This window comes from Haliaeetus albicilla, chromosome 20 (assembly GCF_947461875.1).
Source record: "Haliaeetus albicilla chromosome 20, bHalAlb1.1, whole genome shotgun sequence".
In the NCBI taxonomy this organism is placed as follows: Eukaryota; Metazoa; Chordata; class Aves; order Accipitriformes; family Accipitridae; genus Haliaeetus; species Haliaeetus albicilla.
Genome location: NC_091502.1, coordinates 5,806,236 through 5,830,856, shown reverse-complemented (window position 1 = coordinate 5,830,856; position 24,621 = coordinate 5,806,236). Strand labels below are relative to the sequence as shown.

Genomic DNA, 24,621 nt, shown 5'->3' with positions numbered 1-24,621 from the left:
GTGTCCCTGGCTCCCGCTGCCAATTGGAGCTGGCAAGCCCCGATCAGCTCTGTCTCAAACCCTCCTAGAATAGTTGCTACCCCTTTCCTAGCCCTTCCCCTAGTGAGAAGAGTCCCACTGAGAACAGCGACTGTCTTGTGCTTCCTGTCATAAGGGCGAAGGTACTCAGACCTACCTTGTTCCTCAGTTCAGATCTTAAGACCCATCTGGATTGAGCCAAATACTCCTTTTCCAGTTCTTTTGAGACAGTTGAGTTCTATTCTTATGCTCCTCTGTCCCCTGTGCATCCTGTCTTGGCACTGATCTTGCAGCACCAGTGAATTCCGTTCCTGTGAGCTGACTGATGCCGGAGCCTAGTCAGCTCCTGCTGAGCTCTGATGAGGCATAGCCTGGGAGTATGCCTCCCAAAAGGCTGTGGCTTCCACACCTTTCCCCTGAAATTCTTGGCATGAATCAAGCTGATCATAAGCTGTAACTACCAAGAGCAGCATTTAACGCACTTGGCATGCTGTCATTCTATAATGCAAAAAAGATGAAGCTTGGATGATCGTCGAAGGTGAGTTTTGTTGGTTTGAAAAACATTAATTCATGTTTTCTTAGCTTTTCTTCTACTGTATTTCCAGGGATGATAAGAAAGATGGATTGAAGTTCTATACTGATCCTTCCTATTTTTTCGATCTGTGGAAAGAAAAAATGTTACAAGATACTGAAGATAAGCGAAAAGAAAAGAGGAGACAAAAGGTAAAAGCAGAAACATAATAGCAAATGTATGTATTGCAGTTTTGTGTACAGTTGTCCAGGCATAAAAATTGCTAGGTCATACTTAGTTTGTGTGCATGGAAACACTATTCCTTCTTATATGTGGCTGTAGATTCAGTTGGTTCAGTTTTTATAGCTCATACTGTTTATTTTAAGAAGCTGGCAAACTGAATTTTAGGAGTACTGTAGTTATCTTCCAAGATACTTTCTTTAATCCTTTGCCAGTATCTGCTTATTAGTCCTCAGCAAAATGGCCCTGTTGTTCTTTGGAAAAAGACACTGTGATTTTGGCAGGGGGCAGGGGAATTTGAATTATGGTTTCCTTTATTTTCATAGTTCTTTATCCAGCAGTATCAACTCCTGTAGCAAAACATAACTTATCCAGAAATAAATATTTTGTTGTTTTTTTAATTCCTTGATAGTAACTCTTTACTTTTTCTACACCTGTTACAAGTTAGTAAGATAATACACAAAATTATTCTGCAGTTCAGCAACAAGAGAAGATTAATTTTAGGAGTAATATTCTCTGTTTCCTTTAAGTTTAAAACCAACAAATAAAGGCTTTTTCATAGAAAAGTGTCTTCAGTCCTTCTGGAATATCTTCAGCAGTTTGATCCAAGATGTGTATTCTGATGCAATCAAGATTTTCTTCATGGATTTTAGTTTTGAATGAAGAAATTAGTTGCTACTTCTGCAGCTTCTTTGCCGTCAATGTTTTTATCAAATCTGAGGGCTTTAAGATTTTTGCAGATTATACTGAAAAAAAAAAAGTTAAGAAGGAAAGTTTTAAGCAATGACTGCCTATCTTATCTGGCAGAAGGTGCCCTTGTAGATGGGTTCAGTGAGAGATAAGGGATTTAAAATAAAAGTCCAAACAGGATGCACAGACTGCTCAGAGGAAAAAGAAGGAAGCTACTTAGTTTTCAGTACGTGTACACACAAACATACACATATATATCATATATACTAGCATATCTATACATGTGTATATATAAGCAGGTATCATAATATATGAGCGTATATACATGTATTATACATGTGTATATACATAATGTCTAATACATGAATATACCTGCTAACATGTATTTGGGTATATACATCATGTGTATGTATATGCTAATATATATATGGTACCTGCTTAGAAATCAATTTGTAGGGCATGGCTGGGAAGCTTTACTATTCTGTTTTTATAAAATTCTATTAATTCCTTGTTCCTGTTGCTAGACAATACTTTCTGAACACAATATTTTTAGACAAAACATGAAGACTTGTTTTAACTAAAATATTTTGTGAATTCATGATTTTAAAAGTTTTGGAAGAAATAAAGTGGGTCTTCCTGTTATGAGTATAAGTCAAAAATGTTTTCTGTTTTGACAGGTATCTCAGTATGGAAATATTAAGTAGAGTTTAAAAAGCTGAGTAAATATTTTCAGTAGAAGTTACTGTCTAAAGTTAAGTATTGGAAAATATTCACTTGGTTATTTCTGTAATCATATACAAATGTATATGCAAGGTTATAATCCTACCGTATTCTCAGTGTGGTAAGTCACAGAGCTGATTAAAAGACTGGAAATAGTTAAAGCAGCTTTCATTCTCTAGTTTAGTTTTTTTTTTAATTTCATTCAGTATTTCTTTATGAAAAACATATAGGGATAATTGTACCCTTCAGGGTTTTTTTTTTTCCTCCCACCATTTTCCCTTCAAATTTAGATCTTTTCACTAGAGAGAAGGATAAAAAGAAACTATCAACTGCTATTTTTTTCATTCTGATTTAATATTAAAAAGAAAAAAATACAAACGCTTTTTAAAAATATTATAACAATATTGCTTGAAAATTTTTGATAGCTTTAGAGAGATTTTTACAAAACCACTTTATGTATAAACTTGCTTTTAGAATGTATTTTAGGCAACACATCTCACTTATTTCCATCCATGGTATATTTTTGTAGATTTTAATTGTCTTATTACAGTCTACAAACTCAATTCCAATCATGTAGGATTATAGACATACATCACAGAAATACCCCCTGGTAAATTCTACCTGAAGTGCTATTTGATTTGATTAAATATATAACAGACCAACTAAGAAGAAAGCAGCATAGATTTGAGTTTGCATGGATACGTGTGACTTTGTGACAGGAATAAATATGGTTTCCAGAAGTTGGGGTGTAAATGAGCTTTTTATCATCTGGAACCTTTAGAGGCCTGGAGAGTTTGGGTGAGATGTCTCACAGGCACCGTTCATTCCACAGGTGGCTTAACAGACTGTCATTTTCTTTTGTTCTTGTCCTTATGATAGCAGTGACGAGGAATGAATCCAGAGCATCTATTAACAAGTTTGTGGCTGAAGTTGTATTTTGAATCTGCTAAGTGAGAATTCCTTACACAGTTTACACTCTAGAGAAGCACAAAATATGAAAAACTGTGCGGGTGAAACAGATGTGTATTGTTTAGCAAATTATAAATGAGACATCCAAATGCACTCCTACTCAGCTGACCGAATATAGCTGGTTTTTAACCTCAATTTTTCAGGTGGTCAGTGAAGCCTGAGTACTCCTTGCACCAGAGAAATCAGTTTTCCAATATTATTTTGGTAATTTGCCTTAATGCTTGAGCTGTTGCAGCAGCAGGTTTGTGAGAAGTTTCATTTTCCTGCCGAACTTCAAATATCATACTTATTTACTGTTTCTGTGTTCAGGTTAACTGAAGAAATCTAACACAGGTTTTCTCTGATTTGGCTTTTTCAGGTGAACTTTTTCTCTGAAGAAAACTGTAATTTTAATCTGTGATGTAGTCTCCGGTTTGGTTTTTTTTTTCTGTCAAACTCTCAGTAGATCAGTGTCTTAAGAGTTCAATGAAATTAGTTTTGACTTGTGCATATATCAGTAATATTCTGAATTGAATGACCATAGTAGACTAGTTGTTAATTATTGGTTAACCAAAGGAAAGTTGTTCTACTTTACTTTTTATTGTTCCCCATGTTTTCTGAGGAATAATTAGTTATTTAAATAAGTAGAAATCTTTAAATTAGGAGGGCTTGCATTTCAAAAACTATTCTTAATGATGTGTGAGTGATAGGATCTTGTAAATTTGTGAAGTCAAGAAAATACTTCAGGCTCATGCTTCCAGTTTTTTGAAAGTATTGCAAATACTTGCTGAAGCTACTTTCTGTTACTAGCTCTTATTCTTTATTAAGACGCTTGAAATATCATTTGCTAACTCTTGATGCAAATATCAAATTTAAAATTAAATTAACCCTGTTTGAGGACTCTAATATGTTCGTTGAGTTTGCTGAAATCACTTCCTGCCAACAGCTGAATGACGTACCTGTTTTCTGGCTTAACCTACAGCATCCACTTGTCTGCCACAGCTTCTATTACACTTGGTTTAAAGGAAGTAACTCTTCTTAATGTTGCTTAACTTTCCTAAGAAATTTCTAAATGTAGTTATTTTGAAAGGCTTCAGCTCCACTAGAACTCTGTCATTGCCCTAGGTACTAAAACTAGAGCTATCACCATTGTTTGTCAAGGTAATGAAAGTATTACTGGAAGAACTTAAAACTGCTCTTAGAGGTATATGTAGTTAGAGGTATATATAGTTTTGTCAGCTGCTAGTAATTGGCCTGCCCCACTGTTTTGGAAGAAATTGAATGTTTTAGAGATGTATTTATATAATAATTAATTAAAAAAAATCACTGTTTGAGTAAAAAGGGTTCCAGCATATTTATTCATTAGCACACTTAGAGATTCTGGTCTGGAACAACCTATCCAACTGAAATCTGATCCAATAAAAACAAACTAAGCTTTGTGTTTATTTTATATTGTTTATTTATACATGCATATGTAGCAACCTTTTTCATAAAAAACATAGTCATCTCTTTAAAACCAAACTTTTAAATAGGTGGTTATATGTAAGCAGTCATGTAAGCACTCCTGATTGTACAGGAACTGTATCAGCATGGTTGTCTTCTGAGCAGCATCATACATTGGTCAAAAGGTGGATATTTACTTCATCTAGAAACTTCCAAGAAATACATAGTTGTGACCCTTAGAGGATGGAGTTACTATTCTGTGAGAAGAGAAAGCTAAAGTGTATTTTCAGTTAACCAAAAGGCTTACTTGTACTTTCTTCTCAAATCTAGCATGGCTGAGTAACAAAATCCTAGTAAATGAACCAGGATAAAAGTCAGAAATTAAAACAAATTAAATTTTGGAGCAATCAAATGAAAAAGACAGATGTCAAGCCTTTAAAAATCATATATTCAATGATTGCAATTAGCAAAAATGTATATATTTAAAATAAAGCATGACTGAATCTGTTTCCCTTCTGCTTCAGTTAGCGTATTGGGAAATTTTTATGTGAAGAAGTGGTATCAAAGGAGAAAGTAAAGCCTTGCATAACCTGGATAAAGGGTGTGATTCTAAAAAGTTTGGGGAGGAAAAAGATTTTATAGGAAGTAGTTAAGAAGGAAGATGACAATCTTTACTTAACATGCATCAGATCAAAAACCTACTCACTGCACAGGCCAGGAATGAGCAAGTGTTGTTGGAACATTTGGGTGCTGAACTTCAAAAAGACTTTTCTCTGTCGTTCTTAATGTTAGCAGATGCGGATCAGGAAGTCCCTCATGCGGACATGCATGAACAAGCAAGTGATCCAAAACAAGGGCAAACAAGCCATTTGATGGATTTTTGTTAGTTGTATAATGCCAAATACATTATTTCAGAATTATTAACTCGGTACTATTTAACAGTTGGAGTACAATACCTGTGTTTGTGGTGTGCTTTTTTCTTTTTGGCGAGACTGGCTTTCCAACTATTATCCCTTACTTTGAAGGTAGAGATTCTACAACAAAATGCTTGCATATCGGCATTTTACTGAACTCCTAAGTACAATTGAATGACTGCATTCTTGGAATATCAATGTAATTCTTTCCTGAGAAACTATTTTTCTAGCAGCCAAAAGCCTAATACCAACTTATTAATAAATAAAACATGATTAACCTATTTATGAATTAGTATTCTAAGATATGGGCTCTAAAGCTGATTAAAAAACATCCAATGCCCTCATAAATGTTCAGAAAAGGAGTAGCACATAAATACCCTTTTCAGTTTGGGTTGAGCAAACACGTTTATTTTTCTACTGAAGCACCAGTAAGGCTTTTCTATTCATACTGAGTAGTCAGAAGTAGGCGAGGACAACATTTCAGAGGTGTGAAAGCAGTGAGTCCCACTATTAGGAGAAGTTACTGATAGATAAACACTGACGTTGATTGAGCTTGAAATTCTATAGAAAGATTTAAAAAAACTAAACACACTGATTTGTCATGAAGCTATCAAGCTGTAATATATTACTGGCCAGAGTATTACTGACACATTGCAGAGAGGATTAGTGTCATTCATTTTTAGATAAGATAATGGGAAACAACAATGAGGAAAAACTAGGAGGAGTTTTGGTAGTTAATCAGGTCTAAGAAGGGAGAGGAAGTTAAAACAAAAGAACAAACAAAAAATAATTTCATGTAGACTATGAAATAAGAAAGTGTTTCTAATTTTTTCCATACTTCCCCAAGGCTTCAGGTGATTGTGACCCTAATGAATAACCAAAATAACCCTGAGCACATTTAACATATTCTCATAAGATTGATTTGCAGGAGAAGGAAATTACAAGTGCTTCAGGACAGTCTAAATAAATGACGTATGATGTCATAAGAAGTTAAACTTTCTGGCTTTTAAAATCAGTCACATTTCTGAATTGGGAAAAACAGTAGGTTGGTATCATACTAGCATGTTCCTGCAGAAGAAGGGCAAAGCAGCAGTCTTACTACTAATGAGCTTTATAGCATAAGGAGATATTCTCATTTTCAGTGCAGAGAAATTTTTTGAAGACTTGGCTTCATCTGTAAATCTGGTCTTATTTTCATGCACTCTAACTGCGTTTTAACCAGCTTTTTTCCTTTCCTTTTTTTCTCTCTTTGCATGCTTTATTTCTTTTGTTTGAACATTAGGAGCAAAAGCGTATAGATGGCACCACCCGTGAGGTGAAAAAGGTTAGAAAAGCCAGGAACAGACGCCAGGAGTGGAATATGATGGCGTATGACAAAGAGCTTAGACCTGACAACAGGTTGTCTCAAAGTGTGTACCATGGAGCATCTTCCGAGGGATCACTGTCCCCAGATACTAGGTCTGTTTACAGCAAAGCTGTTTGTTATACCACAGTTCTGTGTTCAGAAATACTGAGTAGAATTAGGTGTTTTTACAGGTTGGGAATAGTTAGAATAGACAAAACATACAATGCATGTTTTAAAGTTCTTCTGAAAATTATTTAAAAACATAACAAATGCGGTAATGATTTTTTCTTCCTCAGCTTCAGATGAGCATTTGTCATCATAATGTTATACACCGTAGTGAAATAAGTGTTTGCTGCATGCTTTATATTTGATCTTGAGTAGTTGTAGTTACAAAAGCATTTAAGCCTGCGTCTACTAGATAATGTCAGTACCTCTTCATCTGTGTCTAGTTTGTCATGTAGCTGCTGATAGCTTAATAAATATTTTTGTGATCTACTCAGTCAAGCATACTTTTGCCTCTAACAGAATGCTTTAATGGGGGAATAGTTCAGCTTTATTGACATTGTATTTGTCTAAAAAGCAAGCTACAAAACCAGATGCAACATTATTGCTTGAAATAGCATAAATCTCTGCTTAGAGACACACAGCAGAAGTCATCTTTGTTGGCTGAGATTCCCTTTGAGCTCAGTGGGAGTTACCTTCTGGTGTGCATGGAAGTCTGATTTTCTATTTTTTTATTAAGCTGGTCTCCATAGAGGATTTTCCCACATATTTTATTTCCTCTGTTGTGGTTAATTGCTGGTAGTAATGTTAGGAATAAATAGAATCTTCTGGAAAAAGCGTGTGACAATTGAGTGTTCAAATTGTTGAATGGGTAGGTTGAGGAAGCAGCCACCACTGCAAAAGTGCGGACTGATACCTTTAGTCTGCTGTCCAGTGGAGGTTAATTAAATTAATTAAATTATTAATTAAAAAAAAATCTGCTCAGAACTTTGTAGATGTAGTGTTTTGGTCTTTGTGAAGAGTGATCATTTTGTAATTGAAACAAAAAAAATAGAAAGAAAATTGCTACCACTGTTTCAATAATTTATTCAGACGCCTTATTGCCAGTTTGGTTTTTTTACAGTTTCTAATGCAAAACGTTGTCACCTTTTTGTCAGTCTGTAATGTTTCATTAAGACTATGCTTTCCATAGGTTGATCTGATAGAATGGCATTGATGTTCAGCTGTCAAGTGCAAGATGTGGGTTTTTTCATCATGAGTTCTGCGTTTCACACATTTTGAGTCTTTCTCTAGCCTTAACTCCTTGCTTCCAGGATTGCCAAGTTTTAAATAATCATATTGAAGTAATTTGTTTTTATCTCCCAGCAATGTCAACATGTATTTGACTGTTTGCAGATATCCATAGCATTTGCAACCTGTAGGATTTTTTTAAGCAGAAATTGTAGACTGCATCATTATGTTGGATATAGATGTTGTGGTATGACAGATATCTTGTACTTAATATAATCCCTTCACATTTTATAATGTACTGAGAAGTTTAAATTTCAGTGAACCAAATATCAGTGATCGAATCCTGAAATCTGCATTTTTACATGCATGAAGGGTTAATTTTCTGAGTGGTAGTGAGGTGGAGAGAAGGCTTTCTATTTTTTGCCTTTGGGTAGTCTTAACTGTAGGAACTAAGCTATTAAAAAACTCCCATGCATATAGAAATGAGTACTGGTTTCAGAGACATTTTTATGCTGTCAGCTACTGCATGAGCAGTTTTACAAATAAGGTCCTAAAGAAGTGTATTTGGCTATACTGTGGTTCTTTTTTAATGCTAAAGTAAAAAAAAAAAGCTCATGTTTCTTCTCGTTTGCTAGTTGTAAGACTTGGGCATTGAACATTGATGTCCAAGTGTCTGGACTGTGGCAATTTACAATGTATTTGTTATACTTATTGTACTTTAGAGAGAGAAACACAAGCTGAATCCAAACAGAAACCAGCAAATTAATGTGAGAAAAGTAAGAACAAGAAAAGAAGAGTGGGAGAGAAGGAAAATGGGCATTGAGTTCATGAGTGACGCAAAGAAAATGGAACAGGCAGGAAGCATGAAAGAGGACAAAATGCCCAAAGGGTTTGTCATTTTGTTTTACTCAAAGCCCTGGCTTTTTGTTGCTTACCTTGCTTCCAGTCTTACAGATAATGCATCAGTTTACTGTGTTCACTAAAAGCCAGGCTGCACGATTGTTCATTACTAAAACAACTGCTTGCAGTAATGGGATGAAGAGATCCTTTTGCTCCCTCTCTTGGGCTTATTTGACAGAGCATCCTAGACTTTGTATCTTTATGAACTCTCTGCTCAACTAATATTTACATTTCCCAGTTTCTCTAAGCCTTTCCAGCAAAATTAATTATATGAACAAAATAAAAAGCATTTTCTAACTTTCAAAATTGGTTTTCTCTGCTTTGGTAAAATATATTTTTCTGCATAATTGCGAGTGCTTGCAGTATTGCTTTCCTTTTTCTGCTGCCATTGTTAACTTAAGGCAGGCCTGATAAGTATTATCATTTCAAACAATGGACTGTCAAAATCATTGACAAAAAAAATATGCCTCCTTCTAGCTACTAAATAAGTCTAAACTCTGGAGAAAGCTCTGAATTTTTTGGCCCTTTTAAAAGCCTGCATTATAGGAGGACATTCTGCATGCAGCTAGTATGCTGGAATATTGAAAACATTCAATTTCAGTCCTTTTATGCTGACTTGTCAGACTAATTTATTTTCAAGTTGGGTTAAGCTGAACCATGGGTTTTTGTTGCATTTGTTCTTGTGCTTTCTGTGGGCTTACAAGGGAATGGTGCTTGATAATCTGGGAGTCCTGTTGCAAGAAAAATAATTCTGATTGCATTCTTTTTAGCTTTTCTTGTGAGCTATTTAGATAATACCATGTTACACTCACATAATCTGTTCTTCTGCATCCATTTACTTTAATTTTAGGTCCCATGCATCTGATGTTACAGATTATTCTTATCCTGCTACTCCGAATCATTCCCTCCATCAGCAGATAGTAATGCCTTCATATGGAACAGGAGATGGTCCACAGTACATGGCAACATCCCAAAGCCATGAGCATGAATACAGACCACCTTCCACCACTGTACGACATGCTACTTTAAACAGACCTCAGCAACCACCTCCACCTCCACCCCAGCCTTCAGATGGCCAACATAGCTCAGTACCTGTGGTACCAGCAGAATATGGGTAAAACTCCTGATTTATTCCAGTGGATTCTTGACAAAACTAGAGGGATGCATGTTTTTCATAACGATCATAACATACAATGCATACACACAAGAAACCCCAAATACATTAGTTATCTCCCTGGGGAGGACAGAAAAAAATTGGTATAATTTCTATGTATGAACTGAATTTTAAGTAGCAGTGAAAGCAGAAATAATGAACTGTGTATTGAATGTGGTGAAATCAATATGCTTGTAAAATATTACAGTTTCCTAATATGATATTAAAAAGGGGATAATTTTTCCTTTAAAGCTGAAAATAGTTACAGCATAATTTGAGTAATATTTTAAACTTTAGAAAGCATTCAGAATAAGTATTGCCGAAGGTGATAAACATGGCAGTATGTGTTGCATCCCTGAAATTACTTTTTAAAGGAGTTTGACAGAATTGGAAGGGATCTCCTCAGACACAAGATCAAGTTCCGTAATGCCACAGACATCTCCATAATTCAAGATATGAATTTATTGAACTCCTATGTAGATATTTGGCCTGAATGCATTCTGAAGGAAGGCTTGCTCCAGAGTACTGGCTCTCTGATAGCAAGAAAACATGTGTTTTCTAAGCAGTCTGTGCCTGTTTGTTCTTTTGCTTAAATAGCTTAAACTTTCAACTTGTAACCCCAGGAAAATTGTAATCATTCTTGCCTGTGTTGTTTTAAACTGAGCAAGCCAAGCTTCTTCAGCCTCACTTGATGCATCTTGGAATAGCATTTGCCCAATTCATGACTGTATCATGCTGTAGATGACTCAGTTATGCTGTGATTGACTGCTCCAACCTGCATTTTCTCTGTTATTTCCAGTTTATAACAGAAATACTTGTGCTTAGTCCCCAGGTACATGACCATTGTCAGTGTATCACAGTTCTGATACATTGACATGTATCACTGAATGTCATCAGTAACTTTCCTTCAACTCCTGTCTCCTATATCTAATTCTTTACTTCAAAACTCTTACATTAACTCCCATTTTTTCTGCTTCAGAATTCTTTTAATGACACTTTAACAGAAAAATTAGCTCTTCCCTGTTCTTCCTCCTTAAAGTATCAATCAAATGTATCAATTTAATTAAATAATATTTAAATTGATAAACTTGACAAAAGCAACACATGAGATGCATGATATACCTTTGGGTGAATCTTTCTATTCATACTTTCCATTGTCCTCCATGCCTATGTCTTTTATTATCTCTTAATATTTGTTCTAACACTCAGTCTTCTGTGGAAGTGGTATGTGTAGTCTGCAGTTTTCTTGGTCCATTCTTCATCATAGACATTGTATTTAATATTCTCACAGAGTAGTTGTTTAGTAATAAATACAGCTTTATACTTAACTAGGCAGGAGTATTAAGATAAAAATCTCACTTTGTGGAGTGCTGAAAGGACACTGCCTTTAACTTAATCATCTGCCTTAAATCTCAATGTATTATTAATATTTGACAATTCATATGTTTATAATCGCTTGCATATTTAACTCACCAGTTGAAATTCCTTTTGATTTTTTGTCTTAGCTGAGGTTGGATGAGAGCAGTTTAAGGGGTGATGATTCTCTAAGTCCTAACTTTCAGTGCATTAAATGTTTTTGTTCTGTTTTATATAGGATGCTTCCAGCTCAGATGGTGGATTATTACAATCCTACAGGTCCTCCCCCTCCTCCTCCTCCCCCTATGATTCCTTCAGCACAAACTGCATTTGTTAGTCCCCTTCAGCTTCCTGTGCCACCTTCCCATTCTGGACTGGTTACTGGCTCTACATACGCAGCTCATCCTCCTCCTTCTAGTGGGCTTGTTGTCACTGCTCCTCCTCCTCCCGGTCCACCTCCTCCTCCTCCAGGCCCTCCTGCTACAGGTTCATCCCTCTCTTCCTCCCCAATGCATGCGGCTCCAGCTACAGAGGCAAAACGTCATGAACCTGTGCAGCCACCAGTAAGTGATGCACGGAGTGATCTTCTTGCTGCCATTCGAATGGGTAAGTGGACGCTGAGTTTTAGATATTTCTCTTTTTTTTTCAATGAAAGCACTGTGTTTTCCAGTGATCTGAGTTCATGGCTTCTGTTCCCAGCTGGGCAGAATGTCATCGAGACCCTAGTTAACCTCAGCTACCACCCACCTATGCTAACATCTGTCAACCCTGACTTTGGATCTTTTTCTAATGCCTAAAGATGTACAGCTTTGTCAAACACGTTCTGGTGTTTGTGTGGACATAATCAAATTAAAACAGTACTCGTGTTCATTATGCACAGTAGCCAGTAGATGTACATGGATTTTTGCTTCTGTTCAGAAGAACTGAGTTATCCAACACTAGGCTTCAGCCCTCTGATACTTAACCAGTGACTAATGGCTGTTCCTGTCTTTGCTTACTATGTGGAGCTGTAGGTGTAATGGTATTTCAAATACAAATATGAAAACTTTCATCTTTAGATCAAAAGGACCAATGCAGTCTTGAATATTTAGTTTTAACATATTGTTGGCAGTTTTAGAAGTCTGGAAGTATTCAGTCTCTGAGAATATATTCCAACCTGCCTTTTTTGTCTTTTTCTCTTCCTTGCTCAGGGAGGCTAACTCAATGTTTTTTTCTTTTTTTTTTTTTCTCCTTCTTCCTGAGTATATGTTAGAATACAAAAAACTCACCAATAACAATATGAAATTTAAAATCTCTTGTGCAGAAAACTTTGTCTGAGAGTAGTTGTCTCTACAGGAATTCAGCTGAAAAAGGTGCAGGAGCAACGTGAGCAAGAAGCAAAGCGAGAGCCTGTTGGAAATGATGTGGCCACCATCCTTTCAAGACGCATTGCTGTGGAATACAGTGATTCAGATGATGATTCAGAGTTTGATGAGAACGATTGGTCAGATTGAACCTGGTCCAAGCCCAGTGGCAAGTTCGTTAAATACTTGGCTTCAGTGATTGCTTTCTTAGCAAGATGTAAAGCAGGACATTGACATGTATTAAGGCTAGTGATCGAAGTGCTAAAATTGAATTGGTATTATTCAGAATGCTGTAGCTTAGCAACTCTGGTAATAATGATGTGATTATGCTTATGCAGATCAGAAACTTGTCTTACTTTCAGTATTTACCGCATAATACTTAAGTGCCACTAAATGTAGCAAATCATGTGCTGCGTGCAAAATATGCTGCAGTTGTTGCACTGTTACAGAACCAGCATTTTATTTTACTTTCCTGATCTTGAAGGGATAAGATATATTTTTTGACTTTACATCTTAATCTTTTAATTATCTAAGCAGCTTAGGTACTTGTGAATTGGTCTGGTTGTTAGTCTTTGAGGACAGTTAACTGTATGACTGAGTGAAGTGTTGAGTTCCATAAATATGACTTTTAGCTTTTTTATTAGTTACTAATTATGCCCACCTTAGTCTATTTTTAATCACGTCTTAGGGCTTAGGGGTTTTTTGCATACAGAATTGATTTTATGTAATTTTCTTTTTATCTTAAAAATGTAGCAGATGATGAAATATATGCTTTGAAGGATGAATCCACCTGATCCAAAATTAACATTTTGTGAGCAGACTGGATAAGATTGTAACAGTGTCAGCTCTAGGCTGCTGGCTGCTTGTTGGGTAGAGTGCTGGAGGGGGTCTCAGGTAGGTAGCGGATGCACATCCATGTCACAAATGAAAGTTAAAATACCTGTAGAGCTTTTCAGTTTTATGATACAGATCAGCTAAATGCAAAGACTTCAGGGTAGACCTGATTGAAGCCATATGGTTATTGCAGTGTAGAAATGTTACTCTGTTATTACTAAAGATTGGAACAGTCCAGATCTAGCAATCAGATACATTTCACAAGTATTAAACTTGGTCTTTATGCCTGGCGGTATAAATGTTTGTAAATAAGTTTTGTTGGTGGTGGTTTGTACCTGTATAGTCATGACAGATTGTTTTGTGTTTCCTGTAGCATGTTTACTCAAAACTACTATTACTTTGAATGTATTTCTTTCCGAGTACATCCCATTGATAAAACATTGGCAGTTAAAGCCGTTTTACTGGCTGTTTAGGTACTATGCCGTATATATACCCTTGTTTTCTCCTTCCTTAGAAACAGTTGCTGCCATACAGTCTGCTTTGGCTGTCTCTGTTTTCTTTAAAAATAATTCCTTTTTTTTTTTCAGTACAGTATTAAAATGGCTTTTTTTTTTTGTTTTCTTCTCCCTTCTGGACTGAGAGTCAGGCTGCTGCTTTGCCTAATGAGGCTTTTAAAAATATATAGCAGGGGAAGAGTTCTTTCCTTACCAGATTACAGTTTTAATCTTTGTAACTGAAGTCTGTGTAATTCCAGGTCTAACATTTGGTAAAGCTCCTTTTGTTCTGTGAGGCCCCGTCTGTTCTTAAAAAAAAAAAAAAAGAAAAAAATGTAAAATAAAGAGAAATGGAAGATAATTATCTAACCTGTGTTTACACAATTAACAGTTTTAGTCCTGAGAACACGATGTTTGTGTGCAAACTATTGGCAATTGCATTGCTGTTTAATCTGCATATGATTTTTCAAACTGTGGTGGCTGTCTTTATGGTGAGGTGGTAACACGCTGCCTCAATGTTGGTGTTAAAATTTATCACATGAAGTATGACCAATCTCTGCATAATGGTGAGCATCTACAGCTCTTGGTAACTGGTGGCAGCTGAAGGTACTCATCTCTGTTTCAGTTGGAGCTCGTTTTGTCTTTGCCTTAAAATACAGGGCTGAAGTCTGCTTTATTTTGTGTCCTGGAGTCTGAGGTCTGTGTGTCCACCACAGAGGACAGAATTTAGGCCATAGCTGGATGGTGGTTTTCATCACTGTATGAGAGACGGTTTGTTCTGATCATCACGGTGTGCTTGCACAGTGGCTTCCAAAAGGATTCTTCGGACGGGTAGGCTAAAAGTGCAACTGGGACTGCAGTGTTACATCGCTGTATAGGTGGGGAGAGTACTCTCAGTATTCTTTTAATACGTGCTGAAATGAAGTATCTCAGCAGAAAATTCTTTCCAATCTACTGAAATTTGATATGACAGAAGATATATTTTATGAGCACAGAAGTTGGGTGTGTCTGAAATTTTGTAATTTGTGTTCATTTTAAATAATAAGCATTAAACAAGCAATCAGTTGTGACCAGTTAAGGTAGTGTCAATTTTTCAGTCATAGTAGCCAACCTGTTTTTCTGAACCTGCAATGTTGTCATTTTCCTTTCAGTATTTTATTAATAAAATGTGAATTGAATTTAGTGATGTAAACTAACATTATTCTAGGCTGTTTTTATCAGTTTTATCATACTTTGGGTTGTGAATAAGTAACAAATATGAATAAAATCTCACTTTTGACCCTGTCTGTCTTTCCTTAGATTAGTAAGATTTTGCTATTAATCTTTATCTCTTACCGATAAATAACGGAAATGAAAATGTAAGGCTTCCAAATGGTATCTGTGATCCCAGGAACCACAATTTTACTGGGATGGAGGCTGGAGTCTACGAAACCAGACTCCTTTATGGTACTGTTGCTCCTCCTAACACGCATACTTCTTTGTTCTTTTGCGACCTTGATTCAAGCTCCCAAGTTGAAATTCTTGGCTGGTGTAAACAGGTATTAATTTCTCTACAGGTAGCTTTAATTTTTTATTTTTTTTTTGGTGAAAAGCATTAAACAGCAGCTTTGCTTCCAGGAAGAACACGGCAGAATATGAGTTGTATTAGCAAGTCCCCTTCCCCACTTTTTTTAATAAGAAAGATTCTTTGTAGATTAATGACACCAAGCAAATTATTATAAAATGCAAACCCATGTCTGTCTACTAGAAAAATATTTTTAATTTCATTTTTTAATTGTAATCAGGTTAAAACCTGGTATGGTAACAGGAGAGGCTTTTCATCATGTTTGGAAGAACTTACATAAACCATTTGTGTAATAGAGTAGCCTAATTGTAAATTAAACAGATCTGTTTATGCATCTTAGCTGTGGTTGTTCCCTGGGAACATAAATTAATCTTTACTCCGTTCATCTGAAAATTCCAGTCCCTCTGAAGCTCAATTCTTATTTCGCTGAAATTTTCCATCTTTGATTTGAACTTAATTCGGTAATTTAGAGCAAAGACACCAATTCTACATAGAAACTGAATATACGAGCTTGCAATTTTGATTTAAAGGCTTAGTAAAGCATTTATAACTGCTCATTTATCAGTTGGGGTTGGAGTTAGGACTAACGATCACTCAGTATACTGCCTCTGCAGCTTTTATAGTTGTCTTTTGAATGTTAAAAAATATTTCCATGTGACTAAAATGACATCAGTTGGATTTTTAGGTATTTCAGATTTCTCTGTACTAAGATGAACTGCATGAAGAAGAAAAAAAATCTTTATTATAAGAGAGATGCGTGCTGTTCAGAACAAGCTCAAAATTGAGCTCGTTTGCAGTATGCAGATGACGTTGGGAGGAAGGGAAATGACTCCTTGGGAAATTGGTTCTCGTGATGTATTTTGCAGGTATGTTCTTTCTCATGTGCTGGGCATTGTTTTAATAACAAAGAGGTGTTCCCTTCTGCTTGAAGCAACATGCCTAAGGATACAGCAAATGTGTAATTTCTAAAAATGTTTAAAATGTCGCTGTAAACTGAACTGAATATAAACCTGATGATAATGAAAAGTTCATTAGAATCTTGTGGCTGGAAGCTGAAGTTGCATGAATTCAATCTTGAGCTGAGGTACTATTTCCTAGCAGCAGAGTAAAATGTTAGAACAGCTTATCCAAAGATGGCTTTGACAGTGATTTTTTTTTTTTATTATTATTATTATTCTAAGGTGACATTGCACTTTTTTCTTCCTGAAAAAAACAAATAGACAGAAATCCAACTTGCTGTAGTCTGCTTTTGGGGAAAGGTTCTTGCCCTGTGGGGGCAGCTGGCCTGAATTGTTAATTCTGAGTCTGAGTTTGAGGCGTTCCTGATACGAGTACGGACGTACATACACAGACACACACATGCACACAGAAGTCCAAGGATTTTCAGCATCTTGCGGCAGCTCTGTATTCAGGTACTTAAGCATTGTCGGTGTGCTCAGTGATATACAGGGAATGAAAATAAATTATGATCCCTGCTAGAATCCCTCAGGCCCTGCTGTCTGCCACAGAATAGTCGGGAGTGACTTGAGCTTGTCACTGAACACCCTTCCCAATTCCCTTGGACTTTAAAGGAAGTGTGGGAACTTTGGAAGGACTGTGGGTTTCCAGTTGACCATCATCTTCCATTAAAGAGGTGAAGAGAAAGAATGAGAACGCTGAAAAAAACCATCCTTTCAGGACAAAACAGGGAGAAGAAATTTCGTCTTTTGCTTTCTCTACTAATAGGTAGAGGCAAAGAATGGTTTTTCATGTGCTGTCAAATATCTGTAGGTTTCTCTGGAGAAATGTGTTCTCATTTGTGGGTCACAGAGGTGCGTGCTCCTGTGTGGGGAAAGCAGTCTCATGTGTTTGTGCTGGACTGGGCTTTTTTTTTTTCAGCTTCATGAGAAAACAAGTAGCCCCTAAGAGATTCTTGGCTAAATATAGTAGTCTCTTTGGAGATTAATTCTTACTGTTACAGATAAATAGAGAAGTTCTTACCTGATTAGCCAGAGCAGGGCGTACTTCTGCGCATTTCTCTTGGTGAGGGGTCACAGGCAGAGCACTTTGGAGATTAGAGCTGAGGGCAGCTCTTTCTGAGATGTCTCAACAGCTTGTCTAAGATGTGTTGCTTTTCCGAGTCACTCAGCATTTTCAGTCGCTCACATGCTGTCATACCACGTGAAAACTATCTGCCCTGTTCAGCAATCGCTGACGTTGCCATTGTAGGTTAAAGGAAGGAAGAGAGGGCTGGGGATCTGACAGTTACCCTAATGCCAGTCAATACTGGGCAGTCTGTTGCATCTGTCTTTCACGGCAACTCTGAACAGGTGTCCTACCAACTATACTGAAGGGGGTGGCAGAACTCATCTAACAGTTTTCTCCGTTGTTCTTGAAAATCAGGTGCGCTCTTGATGTCCACCAGTGCTGCTGAATTCCTTGTTCGGTTTTCTGAGTAATCCTGGTGTTAATGTTTTGTTTCCCTAGTGAATTTAGCTTTCTAGTCCCTTACCAGTTGCCTTTCTCGGACTTGCCGAATGGCCTGCACCCACAGCTTCACCCTTCACAAACTGGACGTGGGTCACCAGCCGTTGTAGAAATGCCTTTGGTTGCCTGAAGTCAATAGCCCAGTGCTGATCTCCACCTGCAGCCTGTCCCTCTGCATCCTTCTGTCTTGAGTCTCTTCCTTCTGGTTTTTGATGGATAATTTGCATGTTACCAGCCAAGGATCTTCCCGTTCTCTGCTTCAGCAGGACTTGTGGTTTGGTGGTTTGGCTGTGGTTTCTTTCCCTTGAATAGATTCTTGTTACGTGACTGTGCTGGTAACAGTAGATGTTACAAAGGGTGTTGCCTCCGGGTTCAGGGCCTTTCTCCTCCACTGAGGAGGATGATGGTAGTAGCAGGATTGTTTATCATAGGCTTAGCGTAGTGATGAAATGTGAATCTTTCTGAGGTTACTGCTCTTTCCAACCATGTGAGGCCTCACCTTAAGTTTGGTTGGGACACTCTTTCAGATTTGTTTGTATTAATTTTCTCTGGTTTGATTTTTGTGGTGTTTTCAGCTACACCTGTATTGGTTTGGGTTTCTGTTCTGTTTGGGTTTCATTCCAAATTCAGCATACTCCCTAAAACTCTTTTTTTCGTGGGGTGCCTGCACATAGCCGGCTAAACTGCTTCTGATTGCCATTATGTTGTAAATATCATTTCTGTTTGAGGAAGAAGGATTTGTTTTGTGTCTTTCATATTCTCAGAATGATAATCAAACTAACTTTCTAGACTGTCTGTAAAAGTTTTCCCATAAATTTATTTCTGCATGGTTTCTGTTTATGGCACGTTTTCCTCTAACAAAGATTTAGAAGTTTTGCTTATAGCACTTAGTGAACTTTTTCGATTGCTCTGAAGAACTCTTGTATAGGTTCATCAAAATATTTAATCTGACTGTGACAAGAGAACATTAAGGTATGTAATGTGTGCAGCGCCACGTTGCAATGTGTATATTGAAATACTGACATATACCTGGATCTTGATTATTTATAAATATCAATGGTTCCTAGGGGTATTTGGAGTTTACTTTAAAATAGATGGATCCTGCTGGCTTGTTGCTTTTCCCAGTAACCAGTCACTGATTTGCCATAACTGTTGAAAACTACCTTTGTAATATTTCACAAATCTTTTAGTAAAGATTTCTGACTTCCATCAGACAAATTTTTATCTGAAAAAAATCTAATTATCTCATTTTTGTTTACCCTCTGTATTCTCTTCAAAACCACCAGTGACTGTCAAGTCACCCTTTGCTTTTTAAATTATTTAAGAGCTATCTTCTTTTTTTTTCAAGTTGACATAGTCTGTCTAGGAAACTGAATTTAGGTCTACCACATGCTTTAAGTAAAGGATGCTCAATTCCTCTCCTGTGGTGCCCCTCCTGACCTATATTCCTTGCTATGTTTCTAGAATTTGTATGAATTATTTATATGGCATGATAGATTTACTTCAGTTTTTGCTGAAAGAGATGATAAATCCTCACTTCAGGGATTTTCAAATCTAGTTAAAATATACCAAATTGTGAGGCAGCTGCGAACAACTAGAATTATTTGAGATGAGAGACATGGGAGTTGTCTAGCTGTGATGTTGCTTCTTGCTTACTGTGTTACCAGAGAAAAAGCATTTAAGTACAGGATGCCTGACTTAAATGGGGAGAATAACAGCACAGATCTGTGGCATTCTTCTGTCTCTTAAACGGGAGGTAGGAAAATAGAGATATTTAGGACAGAGTTGGGGAAGAAGAGAAGGGGGCCAGGATTTTTCCTGTGCTAAAGTGTAGAAGATGCTTTGGTGATAATTGGTGATACTTCTCTTTGTTTCATCTCCATACAGAAACACCCTCTGAATGGTGAGGTTAACTTTTAACCTTCTCCCTGAAGATCACCTTCCCTGCTCTATTCTCTTCACCTTATTAGCTGCAGTATGTAATAACCTTTCTCTTCAATTCAGCCATCTGCCTGCTTCAGCTTTTATTTCCTTCACTGATCAGATGAGAAATGAGAGTACAAACGGAATTGGCAGTGCTGCTGGCCTTGATACCCGATTAGGATAAATAGACTTAAGTTGACATTTAAATAGTAAATAGGTCTTCTTTAAAATTCATGAATACAAGAATCATTAAAGGAGTCTAGTGAACTGGGAATGTTTTCTGCTCAGAAAGGAAAACATGAATATTCAGGATGGTAGGATATTTAAGGAATATGTGGGTAAAGCGTGCTTCCAAGATGTAGCTCTATTTTAAGGCTTCCAGGTGTGAGCTTTGCACAGTTGCTGTAATTACTAGCCTGCTGCAGGTATTGCTTCTCTCTGAGTTTCGGGCAGCAACGGTTTATTCTCACCCATCTATTTGAATGCTAACAAGGATGCCAGTGCTGTAGAAAGGCTGTAGAAAAATTTGTTAGCTCAGGAAGCACATGCGGAATGAAATGGAGTGGCAGTGGAATGGAGAGAGCAAAGTGTGTCTGAGAACATCAGTGCTCTTGGCAGGACAGAACTGAAGGTCTCGGAGGCACCGTTAATTTGTTAGAACAGAAGTTTATGTAGAATGTACAAAGTTCTAGGTCTTGAGATATGTGGCATGGGGACTGTCTTGCCTCATCAGACTTAATGCCTCGGTTTTTCCATTTGGTGCCCACACTAGAGAGATGAAGGCAAGGAGAGTCCCTGGTAGTGTTTCATTCCTTCCACTGGAATTGCTTTGTGATTTATGGATGAGAAGTCTTCTACTGGAAACAGGCAAAACTGCAGCCTGAACAGCCATGATGTCAGCTAGTCTGTCAGACCGTGTCCATGTTACTCAGAAGTGGACCTCAAAGGGAGCGAGTCTGTCAACCAGGGAGCAGCGGGTGCTGGCAGCACTCGCCACGTTTCAGGAGTTCTGCTTCGTGCGAACTAAGCGCCCGCTGCTGCAGCGAGAGCAGGTCTCGCGCTTAGCTGCGTCTGGGAGGAATCGAATTCATGCGCTGCTCCATGATGGAAATTAAAGCGTGGTAGGTGGGAACGAGCAGATTTGCTTCAAAAGTGCTTCCGATCCAAACTAAAATACTGGTATGGACAGTGCCTAAACAGCGGCTGTGATCTACACGTGACCGCCAAACGGCTCATGGCTGTTCACTCTTCCCCACCACACTCCATCGCTCCTGTCCTCTGCTGTTGTCATCCTTCAGCATCATCTATTGCTCAGCTTGGGAGAGGCAAACACCCGTATCTTTGGTGCGCTGAACGTCTGGCGAAGTGCTGGCAGTTGCAGAAGACGCATTGCTAATGAGGGAGTGTTTCCGAAAGCGGTGGTGCAGCACGTCTCCCACGCAGCGTGTGTAGCAGCCTAAACAGGCGCCTTCGCTGGAGCTCATCCTAGCAAACGAGCCAAGTAGGATTAACTAGATAGTAAAAATCTATTGGCTGGCAATTACGCTTTAGTATTTGATTAAAATACAAGGCCAGATAATGCAGGAAGCACGAAAATGTTTGAACAGGTTTATTCATCAGTTAGGAATTCCCTGCCCAGCTAGATGCTGTTTTACCCAAGAGGAGAGCCAGGCATTGGGCTCCGACAATGCCGCAGCCGTGGCAGGAGAGCTGCAGGAGGGCCCCGACAGCTTTTGCCCTGCTCGAGCCTGCTTAATACCTTGGAAAACAATAAATTTGAGGTTCCTTCAATTCTTTGTGTGACCTTTTTAAAACCTTGGCTTGATTGAGAAGGGATAAGTGAGGAGAGGGCTTTCTTTGGCAACGACGGAGCTGTACTAGGCTTCCGTCTTCATCTTGTACCCAAAGCCTTAAAATCCTGTGGCAGGCAAATGAGGTGTTGCTGTAAGGTTTCTGTCCCCTGCAAACACCAGGTAAGAGGGACTGTCTTTCTGTAGAAAGATACTGACCTCCAGTGGACAAGTGGAGCAATCATAACAGTTTATTCTAATTAAAATTTAGCTGTATGAGAACCCAGACAGGAGATGAAGTTCAAGATGTGGAGATTCATGCACTTCACTGTTCCCCAAACTCTTAATGCCTTTATTTTTCTATACAACCACAGAGCAAATATTCCTGTGTACCTTGGTGAAATTTCAGTGTCTTTAGAATTGCTAATTGTCTTAATAATTAACAATGTCTCTTCAACTTCTTTCCCCCTGAGAAATGCGGTTTTTGTGGAGGCACTGCTCTTGGATTATTTCTCATTAGGTTGGTTTTGATGAGGGTATTTTCTGAGGAGGAGAGAGTTTTGAGGCTGCCTTTTCTAAAAGGACTGGAGGGACAGAGTGAGGTTTTGGCAGACCTAAGTTTTTCCCCTTTCTTCTGTGAGCAAGCAGAGGTTTGGATGGGGAGGTAATTGGGAACCCATCTCCCAGCCAAGAAGGGAAGCGTGTTCAGCAGCCAGAGCTAATGCTGTTTCCTTAGACTCCGGTACCCTCCTGTGTGGTGGAAATAAGTCTTGGTAGAAAGCCTTTCCTCTGATTTTTCATAGGATCACAGGGTAATTCAGGCACGAGGGGGCCTCAGGAGGTCTCTGGTCCAATGTCCTGCTCACAGCAGAGTCAGCCCTGAGGTCAGACCAAGCTCCTTGGGGCTTGATGTGGTCCCTGGTGCCTCCGGTAAGATGTTTTTTTCTTTTGAGTTTTTTGTTTGGGTTTTGTGGGTTGGTTTTGGTTTGGTTTTTTGTTTTGTTTTGTTTTCTTCCAGTGTGTGACAAGGATCTTCAAGGTGAGGCTAAGCTTTCCCCACCCAAAGTGCAATGACTGATGATGCAGGTCCCACCACTGCCTCCACCATCGCTCTGAAGAGAAAGCAAATGTTTCCTGGTCACTAAGGGAAGAGCACATAGGAAAAACCCGCACCGTGGTCCGGGGAGAGCTGTGGGCAGTGCCCACCTTCCCTGCTCCCCAGCCGTGCTGCCAGGGGAGAAGCCGTCTGGGGTGTTGCGTGGAAGACCTTAGCACGTTTATGCTGGTGCTTCGCTTTCTCTCTCTCCCTCTCTCTTTTCTGGAACTTTTTCCAAATATTTGAAGGCTTTGAATAGTTGGTACGTGGAAGATGTTGGCGTCTTCCCCTGTCCTCATCTGGTGGAAAGAAAGGGGATAATTCTTCCCCTGGGACAATGACGGTGTGTGATGCTTTTTGCAGCATTGCTGTGTTCACCACTCCTCCTCTCATAAGAAATCCATCCCAAATGTTCCTTAGGGCGTTTGATGATGTGTCTGTAGATGCAGGTGTTAACACGCAAAGGCCTAACCGGATTTCATGAGGTGTGTTATTGTCTGGGACTTGCCAATGTCAGCCTGCTGGTATGAGAATAGATCAACGCTTGAATGACACCTAATCTATATTGTGAAATATATTATAGAATCTTTAATTTACATAGAGATGAAGCCTGCTTACAGGGAGTGGAAATCAATAGTGGCTTTTATATCATCCTCTGGGCGGAATATTAAATCTGAAACTCCATAATACCTAAACTGCATCAAGAGATTACAAGCCAATAGTACTAATAGCATAAAAAGGATCATTTTTTCCTTTCTTAATAAACCTGATATATCTGCAGTTTCCTGATGGGATTTTTGTTCTTTCAGAACTAGAAATGTATTGCAGGTGTTGTCATTTTATTAGCGTTTGAGGTTATGGCCAGAAGCTTGCGATGCCAGGTGGTGTATAAACACAGACAGAAAAGGTGATCCCTGCAGTCTAACCTGAATTTGAGGGGTAGTTGGTGGGCAGCTACATTACCTGAACAGGAGCCTTGGCTCTTAATTCAAAGCCCACCCATGAGCAGAGAGATTTGCTGTAGACCAAACTGTACTCCAATTAATGCAGTCATGGTTATCAAGCAGGGAGTGGATTCAGATTAAACCCAGGCGTCTCAGGAAGGACCACGTTGCCAGTGCGTTCCTACAGCGTATGCTGCGATTCCCAGTCCAGCTTCCTTCTGGTCTGGGTCTGCCCATAGGGCAGCCACAGCAGCCGCCTGCACCGCGTCTTGGAAGGGCATTGCTGCCGCTTGATTTTGTTGTTCTTTCCTGTGAGCTGACAGGAGCTGTATAACAATCTGCTTCAGCTGTTCTGTTCTTCAGGCTCTATTTTTCTACAGTTTGCTTTGATCTTGAATAGATGGGAAAGGTGACAACGAAAGAAAACATTTCCATCAGAACAATGTCTCTTTCCAAAGGCTTGTCACAACATGAAGTACAATTAAAATTGACTGAATACCCACAGTTGGTACATAAAATCTTGTGCTATGCAGTTTATGGTGATTCACAGTAGCAGAGCACAGTGAACATGATGCACCAGAGTATTGATGCTCCCTGGCTGGATCTCTGCAGCTTCTGCAAGTCCAAGTTGCAGTACTATTCCACTCCCCCCCCCCCCAACGTGTTCTCTTCTGTATGATGAATACAGTCGTTAGT

The 24,621-nt window shown here is 38.4% G+C and overlaps 1 protein-coding gene across 3 annotated transcripts in view; it reads left to right on the top strand.

Moving 5' to 3' along the window:
• Positions 1 to 15,424, top strand: part of WASF3 (WASP family member 3) — a 75,863-nt gene extending 60,439 nt beyond the window's left edge. For 2 of the 3 annotated variants that reach the window (XM_069808108.1, XM_069808109.1), the window contains 5 exons: positions 624 to 741; positions 6,767 to 6,942; positions 9,813 to 10,076; positions 11,710 to 12,077; positions 12,807 to 15,424. In XM_069808108.1, the coding sequence (XP_069664209.1) occupies positions 624 to 741; positions 6,767 to 6,942; positions 9,813 to 10,076; positions 11,710 to 12,077; positions 12,807 to 12,964 (1,084 nt within the window). In that variant the 3' untranslated portion in view covers positions 12,965 to 15,424. Of the gene's footprint in view, positions 1 to 623; positions 742 to 6,766; positions 6,943 to 8,784; positions 8,952 to 9,812; positions 10,077 to 11,709; positions 12,078 to 12,806 lie in introns of all 3 variants that reach the window. The other variant, XM_069808110.1, reaches the window with a different exon arrangement.
• The last annotated feature ends 9,197 nt before the right edge of the window (positions 15,425 to 24,621 follow it).